Raw genomic sequence first — 11,860 nt, 5'->3', positions numbered from 1 at the left:
GCATTATCTCCTACTTAAAAAATAAGGTTCGAATCTCCTTCCTCAATTATAAAAAAAAATAAAAGATATTATTAATAAAATTATCAATAATATAAGTAAAAATAATGATTCTTTGCAATAGTGGAATATTAGATTTAAAAGAAAATAAACAATACAAATTCCTCCATTTTCTTTCCATTCTATTAAATGAAGAACTTTACTTCCTTCATCTTTTCTTCTTATCATTATATATCAGTAAGTCTCAATCTTTACGTATATATCTGGCACTGAAAATCTAACTTATAGAACTTAATTAATGCACGGTTAATGGTACTTATTTATACACATGAACTCCGTACATCCATTTCCTAAACGGTAAAATGGAAATTAGAAATACAAAAAATAAAGAAGAGTCTTTACGAACTTCTATTTCTATATATATTCTATAACTTTATATATAAATATATACACCCAAGCCAAACTATTTTCACATGACTTGTCGGCTGAGCTCTTCCTCACTGACAAACGTGCCATGAAACCCGTATGGAACCCTTGTGGGCAGCCTTATTGAAGCCACTTGCTCCATGCTCAAAGCTTTCACTATCACCAGCTCAGAAATCTCCTTCTTCTCATCTCTCACAAACCCCATTATGTATCCTTCATCTTCAGCTTCATTAGCAATATTGCCTCCATGTTTCTGCTTCTTTTCAGGCACAAAAAATGGCTCACCCCCAAAACGGCATGCACCGTACATGAACTTGGTAACTTCTCCTGTCTCCAAATCGACTTTAGTAATACCAGAACACTTTGGCCATGGCTCTGCTATTGCCAGGTACACGAACCGGGTCTTCCGACCCTGATATTGCCGGTTCACTTGCCCTGCTTCCAAGTTCGTGCCTGATATAACAACCCTTTGTGTGGACTCTCCTGTTCTTAAGTTCAACCGGATTTCGGATAGTTCACTTCGGAACGGGTCTTTGGACTCGTTGAAAACAGAGTCGGGCGGGCTCATGCAGGATCCGATAACGACGATGATTTTATCACCATTATCAGAATGTTCTTCCCATGCATTCCATAAATGGAAACAGAAGCAATTCGGTACTTCAATCCATTGGATATTTGATCCATCAACGTCATTTTGTTGCAAAATTCCAAATCGAGATGTCTTCTTTTTGTCATATAGAACGGGTGACCCGCCCCGAATCATTTCGGATAACTTGAATACCACTTGATGATCCGGGATCACTACAAAATTCTCTGTTATAGCAAAGTCATGTATCATTGTTGCCTGCTCTATGCTCACGTGCAAGTCACGTGACTTTTTCCCGAATTTATCGAACTTGAAATATTTCAAGTAAGGTTTCTTTAAAACGTTGTAATTGAGAGTGTGTAACTCACCTGTAACAGGATCTACTTTGGGGTGAGCAATCAATGGACAATCAATTTGATCATCAAAATTGAACCGTCCCATAGTTTCAAGATCAGCATCAGCATTGATTTTAACATGATAAGGAAGATCATCTTCGGACATGGCTAACAATCGACCATTGAAGTAAACAAGCCCGGCATTTGCCACTCCCGTGCCATGTGAACCATCAACCAGTCCAACACCATCTCGAGCCATGAACAAAGCTAACCGAGCCAAACCCAAGTGCCCATGCAGCTCACCAATTGGTTTAGGAAATATAGACCGACCCAACCTGGCTTCTTGCATGAGCCGGCTGGTACGAGTATATCTACAGCTGTAACTAGCTTCATTCCCACGCCCCAAGCTAACGGCATGGATCATCCCATCACCGTCAAACAAATGGTGTCCACCTGAGGGTGCAAACATAGGATTGGCACCGTTTCGGACATAGACGCCACGTAGGCAAGCTGGAATCTGGCCCACCACTTCCAACCAGTGCTGAACTGAACACTCTTGAACCGGCGCAAAGTTGCCTGATATTTGAACCGCTGGGTCAACCGTCTTAGGCAAGTCATGGTTTTTTTCTAGTGGCTTGATCACTGAAGTCTCAATTTGGTCCAACGCTAACGCTGCTAACTTTTGCAATGGGTTCAAGTGAACCGGGTAGTTTGGTTCATGTGGAACCAAGACACGTTCAGGCTTGACAATAGGTTCAACCTCAGGATACAAAGGTGACCGTGATGGTGGTGGTGGAAACAACGGTGATGGATTTCGAGGAGTTATTTTTTTGGAAGGATTAATAAGAATTTTGCATGTAAATGATGGGTATTGAGCTTGAAAGAGATTTTGATGCTTTGGGGTTGGTGGAGTGGTGGTGAACAAGTGAACGGAGGCTTGCATGGTTAGAAACAGTGGGTGGGATGAAGGAAGCGGTGAAGAAGGTTGTAGAAAGAAAAATATGTATGAGGCTATATTTTGGTAGGTTATATGGGTTGGAAGACTTTATATAAAGTGAAAAAAGTGTAAGTGGGTGACTATTAAGCTAACTCCAGCCAGTAACGGAGGAGTAGACACGTAAGGGATGAGTTCGAACTTGGGAAAGGAGTTTTTTTTACATACATGCATGTAGGCATACAATCCTCCATTTTCTAGTTGCTCTTCATTGGTTTATATTTTATAATGAAGATAAGCTAAAATGGGAAAATACTCACCTACTGGAATATTCTTTTAATCCCTTCAAACATAAAACACGATATTAAGATAGAATCTTCATTATTGTAATTTACAAAGAATATCCATTCTTTCTACCAAGGTAGGTTATGTATCTCCTCTACTCCAAATATGCTTTTCTATGCTCAAACATCAAATATTGGCTTTAGGCTTATGCTTACCAAATTAAATCATTATATGGCTCGATATTTATTTATATGATGATATATATAAAATCAAAACCATTTTATTCCACAATAAAATAATATTTTTATTCAAAAAGAAATGAATTCAAATAATAAATGCAAACAGTTTTTGAACATGGGATTGCATAGACCAAGTGGGCCAGGCCCCCGTAATTGGTACACGTCCTCCTTCCAACATGGCTACTCACGTGGCAGTCCCCATTTTCCATATTTTTGCCATCTTCTCTTTGAAAGCCTTTTTTATTAGTTTTTTTTTTTCAATTAATTTTAGTTGTCGAAAGTCGTTTTACTCAATTTCTTATGACCTGTTTTCGGCATTTGTAGAGCTGGTGCAGTGACACGTGCCACTTAAAAACACGTGTCTAATTTGAGCTTTTGGTACCCACGTGGATGAAAGACCAAGACAAGAGAAAGATTCAATTTCCCGCCAAGGCTTTCTTGCTCTGTCTGCTAGTTTTAGGGACACTATATCCCTATTTGGAATGCAACTTAGAACAATGTACTTGGGCTGTTTTCCTTTGTTCTTCCCTGTAGTCTTTTTTAAAGGAAAAAAAAAACACTATATATACATTTTGCTAGTCAAATTAATGAATAGATAAATATAAATATTTTATTTTGTTAAGAGTTGTGGCCCCGAATTACTAACCATTTCAAATACATTAACCCACTAATAATTTGTAAATTTCAATACATTACACTCGTACATACCCCTTATGGTCAGAGGTCATAATTAATTGCAAAAATTATCTTAGATATTGAGATTAAAATTTTTAAATTCAACAAGTGAATTTAACAAGTTATCGTGTATTCATTAAATTATGCTTAATTAGTCTCATATTAGATGGGCACAAAATAATTTTATTAAGTTATATATAGAGTTTATATTAACTCGATGGTTGGTATAGAAAATTATAAGCTTAATTAAAATGTTCTTGTCCTTTTTATGATTGATGATATGGCTGGTTCATGTCATTAAATTTGCATGTGCTTCTACCTAGACTTGATTATTGTCAGTATCAATTTTTGATAACGTCAAGAATCTTTAGTAGGTATCTATCTTCTCCATATGGTTCTTCATTTAAAAGCTAACCGGATTTTGAGCACTTTGAGGTCATTTCACAATGGTCAAAGCCTTGCCATAATTGGTCAGCAATCAAATTCAAAATGGTGAGCTCATGGGCCAACGTGGGCTAAACGGAATGCCGATGATTTTAACATGGCCCGAGCCTTAAGGACCATTTTCCACGTTAACTCGAGTCAAAACTGGACCTTGGCTGGCAATGGGCAATGGCGAACGTGGTTCCCCCTTGACAGCCCAGCCAGGCTCCTTGTTTTCTCTTCTCTGGTGACTGGTGTGTCTACCTCATCTTCTGCAATGTCACCCTTGGTTTACTCTTTTGCCTTCCTCATGTTTATGTCATTCTTGACATACTCAAGACCTCAAGCACATGCTCAAGACAGGGATTTTCTGATCATGCCTTATTTATAGTTTACGATTGTGATTGGGTATCTCTAATTGTTACTACTTATACTTATCCGACTTTCAATTGTCTAATTTACTTACAAATAACCTGGCATAATAAATAAATAATAACAATAATTTAATAGTATTTATTTTAACACTTTGACATTTTTCAATATACACTATTGAATAAGTAATTTTATTTATTTAAAATAAGTAAGAAAATCTGTTATAAAGAAAAACTAGAGATACAAGAAAAGAGCAGCAAGCTAAAACCATGCAAACTAAAATATTACAATAAAATATTCATTTTTCAATATATAATGAATATATAAGTCTCTCTCTCTCAAAAAAAAAAAAAAAGGAATATTCAAAGGAGGCCGAGTTCTGTTGCTTCTTTTGCACTAAGCCCAATTCTAGCGGGCTAACATGTGATGGCCACATCCCATATTGTATCTGCTATATGTTGGAAGCTGAACATAGAGTTTCACTTACGCATCTCAACATTCGAATCAAGATCTCAAACATAGAGTTTTAAGCTCTAACGGCTAAGTTATCCCAATCAAATTCTTACTACATTAAAGTGGGCTAGCTAGGTTTGACTTTGACTTAGCAATTTGTCAATTTTGCTTCCCTTTTAGCTAGCGGTCCTCAAAATATAAGGTATGCTTTCAGGCCTTAACTCGTAAAAAATGCTATTAGCCTGTGAATGTGTTCCACATATCACCCATCCAAACATTAATGGCAAACAACCTTTTGGTGTATCATGTACGTTAATACAATGGTATAAGTCCTGAAAGGTAACTTATCCTTAAAATCAAAAGATATAGTTACCCAATAGTTGCAGTCTTGTTGAGAACAGCTTTTCAGTCTTTGGACTATTTCTATGGCTGCTTGTTTATCTCTCTGAAATGAAACCATACAAAAGTTATTCACATATGATGATTAATAAAGTAAAAAAATATATATCACATTCGAATAGATTTAGTCAAGAGTCTTGACCAGTTAACATAAAATGAGTTGAAAAATTCATAAGGTGGATCAAATTGAGTTGAAATATTAAAATGTGGAGGATTTAGATTTATTTTATGTAACACGAATAAAAATCTTAAGGTTTGACCAAAGGAATTTGTAGGATAATAAATTTAATATTATGATTACATTATTAAATGGGCCACTCTAGTTGCCACCTTTACCTACTATTTCAAAGTTTCAATAATTAATGTGTATAAAACAGTTTTTTGCACACAATAATGTGTATAAACATTAGAAAAACCTGCTTTTCAAAAAAAAAAAAAGTTAGAAAAACCCTTCCTAAAAAAAAAAAGATCCAACTACTAATACTTTTTAAGTTGGTTGAAGCAGTCTCCAACGCCAATTCATTAACGCTTGGCTTGCTCTAGAATGGCTGCAATTTTCCTTCAGCCAAATTGGACATATTAAAGCATACTATGTCAGTTAATTTAGTCAGATTAGATTAAATAATTATCCACCTTTCTTTATGCAGACACATCATTTTATTAATCAAAGGTGTAAGAGTAGTCAAATATATATATATATGGTAGTAAAAAATAAGAAATATAAATATTTAAAAAAGTAAGCTTTGAGAAAAGTTACAAAGATTTTATTCACCTAAATCACATAAATCAGAAAATATTTTTTTTTATTTTAATAAAAGAACCCCTAGATAAGATAGAGTGACACCTCCAGTCTTTGCCTGCCTCCATTAATTGTACATTGTAAACAACGAAAAAGAAGCATTATAATAACTACTTAGCTGAGCTGGTCACTTATCACAGTTTGACATTTCCCCAAAACCGTTCTCTTTTTCTTTATCTTGCTTTTCTCTCTCAAGTTTACATAAAATGTTCATACAATAAAGTGTTTCATTTGGACACAAGTTACAATTCAGACTTAATTGTAGAAATCCGATCAAAAATTTTATATGTAGTTTTTTGTTTTGTTTGACTTTTCTCTTGTTACAATGTCTTAATCTAAAACGTTGTCCCTACCTGCATCGTAGTTGCCGGTCTATTGTCTTTTCGGCACCTGTTCTGATTAGCCTCAAATTTTTTGACTGTCAACCTTTGTTTGGTTGACCATGCCATCCGACGGTTGTTATTTACTTCAAACCATGATGAAAACCTGCTAGAAAGTACCTTATTTTGTTTCCCTAAATTCATTGGAGCGTAATGATAAATGGAAATAATTGATTTATTGGCCGCCCTTTTCCCCATGCCGACACGCATCCCCAAGTCCCCAATCTATCTTGTCTTGACCACACTTTCCACTTGCGTTGGAAAGCGTGGAAATCGCTTCTTGTCGTTCCTAAGTTTTTTTTGTCTCAATTCAAATCCAAAAAATAATTGGATTTTTTTGTCATTTTCTTAACAATAAAGAGGAGTAAATCTGGCAAAAATATTCAAATCCAAAAATCTAAACTCTAACTCGACCCAAATCAAATTAAATTTAAAACAACCAAATCAAAATTGGTAATACTTAAACCTAATTGAATTAAAATCTAATAAAAGTTTCATTAGTTAATATTTTTATTGTTTAACTTTTACAAAATAAATAAAATAAAAATTAAAAACTAAATTATTAATCACATGAAACTTAATGCTCAATTTAGAAATCAAAATAATTTAAATTTTAAAATAATTTTACTTAACTTATATAATTATGTTATAAAATTTACATCGATAAAAGATATGATAAGTCTTGAATATATAAATATAAAATTTTTATCATTTATCATACATATCTTTTAAGTCGAGAAAGAGAGTTTATAATTTATAAATATATTTAATGTTTATTTTTAAAATTTAAAATTATACTAGATTAGATTTAAGTTTTGATCCGTGATAATTATTTATGATTAAAAATATAATTTAAATTATAAAAATAATAAGATTTTTAGATTTTACTTACAGTAAAATGAATAAAGAAAATGTTAAAAATTATAATATTCCTAAATTAAACAAATTGTCCCACAAAATGGAAGAGGAAGGAGGTAGACGCGCTTAAATAGAGAGGAAGATTAGCAAAGCAAAGGCTAAAGAGGCTTGCGTATTAAATGACTTGATGTCGTCATCGAAAATCAGAACCGTCCAATTTTCTTAACCGAAAAATATCGTTTATCTTCCCCCAAAAAGAAAAAAAGAAAAAAATCTTTACCTTAATCCGTCTTTCTCTCTCTTATAAGTATCTAGCGTAAACTAGTTTCCTTTTTCTCTCCTCTTTATCGTGAAGAAAACTAAACCTTCCAAAAGAGAAAAGAAAATCGCCAAACAGAAACTCGTTCCACTCTCTCTCTCGATTTGATCTTTGGTTTTCATTTTCTTGAGAGCGAAGAATGGAGAAAGCGATCAATCGACAGCAAATTTTGCTGCAACACCTCAATCCTTCAGCTCCTTCTTCGGCTGACCAAAATTACAACTCTGCCCTCTCTGTAAGCTTTCATTTTTACTATTCTTATCTAAATCTTATAACTTTGATTCATCGGATCGAAGTTTTCTTCTTTTCTTTGAAGCTTGATTTCGGGTTTGAATAATTTCGTTTGCTATATAGAGCAAAAAAAAGGAATAATTTTTGATCCAGTTTAAGAAATGCATTAGGACTTGAATTTTGATTACTTAAAACATTTTTCTTTCTAAAGATCTCTTCTTTTTTGTAATGAATTAAAAATTTGACAAAATTTTCCACAGGCATCGGCTTGTTTAGCTGGAGATAGCGCTGCTTATCAAAGAACGAATGCGTTTGGAGACGATGTGGTTATAGTAGCGTAAGTAACTCTCTTCAATTGATTAATTAAATAATCATTTTAATTTTTTATTGTATAATAATTACTAAGACTATTTGGAATTTTTTGTTTTGATTATGGAATTCCTAATTTTTCAGAGCATATAGGACTGCTCTTTGCAAATCCAAACGAGGCGGTTTCAAGGATACTTATCCTGATGATTTGCTTGCCCCTGTTTTAAGGGTTTGTCTTAATCTATATTTTGGGTTTCTCTTCTATTTCTTTTTTTTTTTTTTTGTGATTCTTTGAGTAATTTATTTACAATTTATTTTTTTATGTTGTGGTTATGTTGAGTTTAGGCATTGATAGAGAAAACGAATTTGAATCCGGGTGAAGTTGGGGATATTGTTGTGGGAACGGTCTTGGCACCAGGATCTCAACGAGCGAGTGAATGTAGGATGGCTGCATTCTACGCTGGCTTCCCTGGTATACATATATCTTTGATTGTGTGTTTTTATGGATTTGTTTGTCATTGGTTTGTTGTTTGATTGTAGCAAACCTTGTGGTGATACAGAAACTGTGCCCGTTAGAACTGTGAACAGGCAATGTTCTTCTGGGCTTCAGGCGGTTGCTGATGTAGCTGCAGCTATAAAAGCAGGGTTTTATGACATTGGTAAGAAGAAACCTGTGTTTCTAATGGTATTTCATCCTCTTTTTATAAAATGCCACATTGTATTTTTATTAATAACTACTTTTAATGTAGGCATTGGGGCTGGGTTGGAATCCATGACCACTAATCCAATGGCTTGGGAAGGATCTGTTAACCCAAGGGTACTCTGTGTCTCTTTCTTTTTGTGTGTGTTCATTTGTTTATCATTCTGCCATTAGTCAAATAATACAGGAATTTCAAGGTTCTGACATGATCTTTTGCTGCTTTTGGCAGGTGAAGCAGATGGAGCAAGCTCAGAATTGTCTCCTTCCGATGGGTGTTACGTCGGAGAATGTTGCTCATCGCTTTGGTGTGACAAGGCAGGAGCAGGATCAGGCTGCAGTAAGTTGAATGATTGTCATGCAGTTTGGCGTTGCAAATGATCTATATAATTGATTTCTTAAATTTTGGTTGTTAGGTTGAATCTCACAGGAAAGCAGCTGCTGCTACAGCTTCTGGGAAATTTAAAGATGAAATAATCCCTGTCACCACTAAGGTAGCTACTATTTTTTGCATCTGATAGATACAATATATGTTTGATATACTTACAGAATGCTGTATTCATGTTTGGATTGTAACATTTCATGTATGAAGATTGTTGATCCAAAGACTGGTGATGAGAAACCTGTCACAATCTCTGTTGATGATGGGATTCGACCTAACACTTCATTGTCAGATCTGGCAAAATTGAGGCCTGTGTTCAAGAAAGATGGGAGCACTACTGCAGGTATTGAATAATGGACCGTATTCTTTCTTGAAGATTATGCTACTCTGTTGATTTTCAGCTTATTTCTTTGTATACTACTTATATTGTAGGAAATTCTAGTCAAGTGAGTGATGGCGCTGGGGCTGTTCTGCTCATGAAAAGAAGCGTTGCCATGCTAAAAGGGCTACCAATTCTCGGTGTATTCAGGTGTGTAATGCCTGGTTTCATATCCTTCTGATATATAACATGAAATTTGAGCAGTAACCTGAAGATGTGCTTGTAGCCTATATAATCCCATTACTTTCTGCTCTGTTACATCTGTTGTCTTATGAGTTCTCTAAGTGTTTACTAGAATTTCTTGTCATTTTGAGTATTCTGTTGTAAGGTCTGTATTCTAAGCTTTAATTTTCGTGCTTTCTAGAGCATTGACTGTCTATTCTCACTTTAATCAGTTCTTTTTAAAGCATTACCCATATGAGACTGTTTAATTTCAATTTCTTTATAACTAGTCTCATTGTATTAAACTGCCTCCTTAGTCAAGCATGCATGACTGGGATATCAAATGCAGTGACAGTGTGTGCAGCCGTTACACTCTTCTAAGTTTTGGTAGTGAGCATTTTGCATGTGTAGGAGATTTTACATTTTTCCTGCTGGTATTTTTTTTATTATAGGATCCACTCACTTTTATAGGAAACAAGGTCATATAGAGTTATTTGTTTTATTGACCTGCCCTGAACCTTTTATTCATTAAACTAATGAGAAACATGAATCTCTCTGTTAATTTGAGAAGGTACTTGTTGATCTTGCAGGACTTTTGCTGCAGTTGGTGTGGATCCTGCCATCATGGGTGTTGGCCCAGCTGTGGCAATTCCTGCAGCAGTTAAAGCTGCTGGTCTGGAACTTGATGATATTGATCTATATGAGATAAATGAGGTACAATTTAGTATACCAATTTGCTTTGTGACCCTGTTAATTAAAGGGAATTTCAGTAAATGAAAGTCTCCCTAATTTCTTCCTCTATTGCAGGCATTTGCATCCCAGTTTGTATATTGCCGTAAGAAGCTGGAACTTGATCCAAAAAAGATAAATGTAAATGGAGCTGCAATGGCAATTGGACATCCATTGGGTGCAACAGGTATCTAGAAACACAAACAGAGCTTGTGTTGTTTCTGTTTTTAATTATTGGCATTATCTATTGGAGTAAGTGAGGGTAATCTATGCTCAAAGGATCATTATTGGAGGTTTAGAAGCTGCTCTACTCACATGATGACATCCATCTGAGCCTATGTTTAGCGTAAGATTTCAGTTGTAACCATAATTCAAGAAATTGAAGGGTGTCCTTTGTACTACATGTGTCTTGTGTAATCATTAGCATTAGAAGTAAAGCATGATAAGATTGTTGTACTAGTTCACGGCATGTTAATATGCACACTTCTGTGCTTTTGTTGAAGGTGCTCGCTGTGTTGCTACACTTTTGCATGAAATGAAGCGGCGTGGCAAAGACTGCCGCTTTGGAGTGATCTCAATGTGCATAGGTAGAGAACTCTCTCTCTCTCTCTCTCTCTCCTTGTTGTACACTGCCCAGTGTTGCTGACCATATCTCTCCACTGAAATGCAGGCACAGGGATGGGGGCAGCGGCTGTTTTTGAAAGGGGTGACCATACCGATGAGCTCTGCAATGCCAGGAAAGTTGAAACTAACAGCTTCTTATCCAAGGATGCCCTATAGAATACCATATTTTTTGTTTAGCCGCTATGATTTCTTGTCAAAGGATTCAAAAATGGGCTGGAAATTTTAATAAAGCAGTGTAATAAGTCGGATTTATTTTTGGCCGGAAATCTGAAAGAGAGTTCAGACATCTGGCTGGATCTTAAGACACTTTTGATAAAATTATAATCTTTCAAGCTTTATATCATATATGGTACACGTTTAAGCGTCAGCTTTCTCTCTCTTCTGTCATCCCCACAAGGAAAGTAATTTTTCCTACGTTAGCAACTGCTAAACAAAAACAAGTTATGATCATAGACATAGTCGATTTTGTCTTATAAATTTTGACTGTAGGTTTCCTACGGCCTTTCATATTGACCCAAATTGTAAGTTTATCGTGCTTGGCAAATTACCATTCTACATTCGATAAAAACGAAATTGTTCCCTTTCTTTAACTCTACTCAAATTAAAGACATAATTCCCTTTCAAAATATATGATTGCTCCTCCCGGTGCCTTGCAAAAGCCTAATTTGTTCCGATTGCACGATTGCATTCCGCTTCCCCAATGGGTTCGGCCATGGTCATGCTCCCTAATTTTTTGACTTCGTTTTTATTTTTTTCTACTTCCGAATTCAATTTGTTTTTAAAGAAAGTGAAAAGAAGAGAACAAGGGAGCAGCAAAATGATTCAATTGTGAATGGCTGTCAGTACAGCTTTAGGAAGCAATGGCTT

At 35.2% G+C, this 11,860-nt stretch overlaps 2 protein-coding genes across 2 annotated transcripts; one reads left to right on the top strand and one right to left on the bottom strand.

The window, feature by feature from the left end:
• Nucleotides 1-279: 279 nt before the first annotated feature.
• Nucleotides 280-2,362, bottom strand: NCED6 (nine-cis-epoxycarotenoid dioxygenase 6). The gene has a single exon (XM_018118862.2). The coding sequence runs from the start codon at nt 2,285-2,287 to the stop codon at nt 467-469; it is 1,821 nt and encodes a 606-aa protein (XP_017974351.2). The 5' UTR covers nt 2,288-2,362; the 3' UTR covers nt 280-466.
• A 5,119-nt stretch (nt 2,363-7,481) lies between these two features.
• PKT4 (peroxisomal 3-ketoacyl-CoA thiolase 4) lies at nt 7,482-11,360 on the top strand. The gene is made up of 14 exons (XM_018120185.2): nt 7,482-7,715; nt 7,972-8,048; nt 8,165-8,249; nt 8,366-8,492; nt 8,581-8,679; nt 8,770-8,837; nt 8,950-9,057; nt 9,134-9,211; nt 9,310-9,442; nt 9,532-9,628; nt 10,231-10,354; nt 10,448-10,556; nt 10,873-10,956; nt 11,040-11,360. Exons 1-14 carry the CDS (start codon nt 7,620-7,622, stop codon nt 11,147-11,149), a joined length of 1,395 nt encoding a protein of 464 aa, XP_017975674.2. The 5' UTR covers nt 7,482-7,619; the 3' UTR covers nt 11,150-11,360.
• Nucleotides 11,361-11,860: the final 500 nt, after the last annotated feature.

Source organism: Theobroma cacao, chromosome 4, assembly GCF_053813885.1.
Source record: "Theobroma cacao isolate CCN51 chromosome 4, ASM5381388v1, whole genome shotgun sequence".
Taxonomy (NCBI): Eukaryota; Viridiplantae; Streptophyta; class Magnoliopsida; order Malvales; family Malvaceae; genus Theobroma; species Theobroma cacao.
The sequence above is the reverse complement of the archived record's forward strand: the minus strand, read 5'-3'. Positions and strand labels throughout refer to the sequence as shown.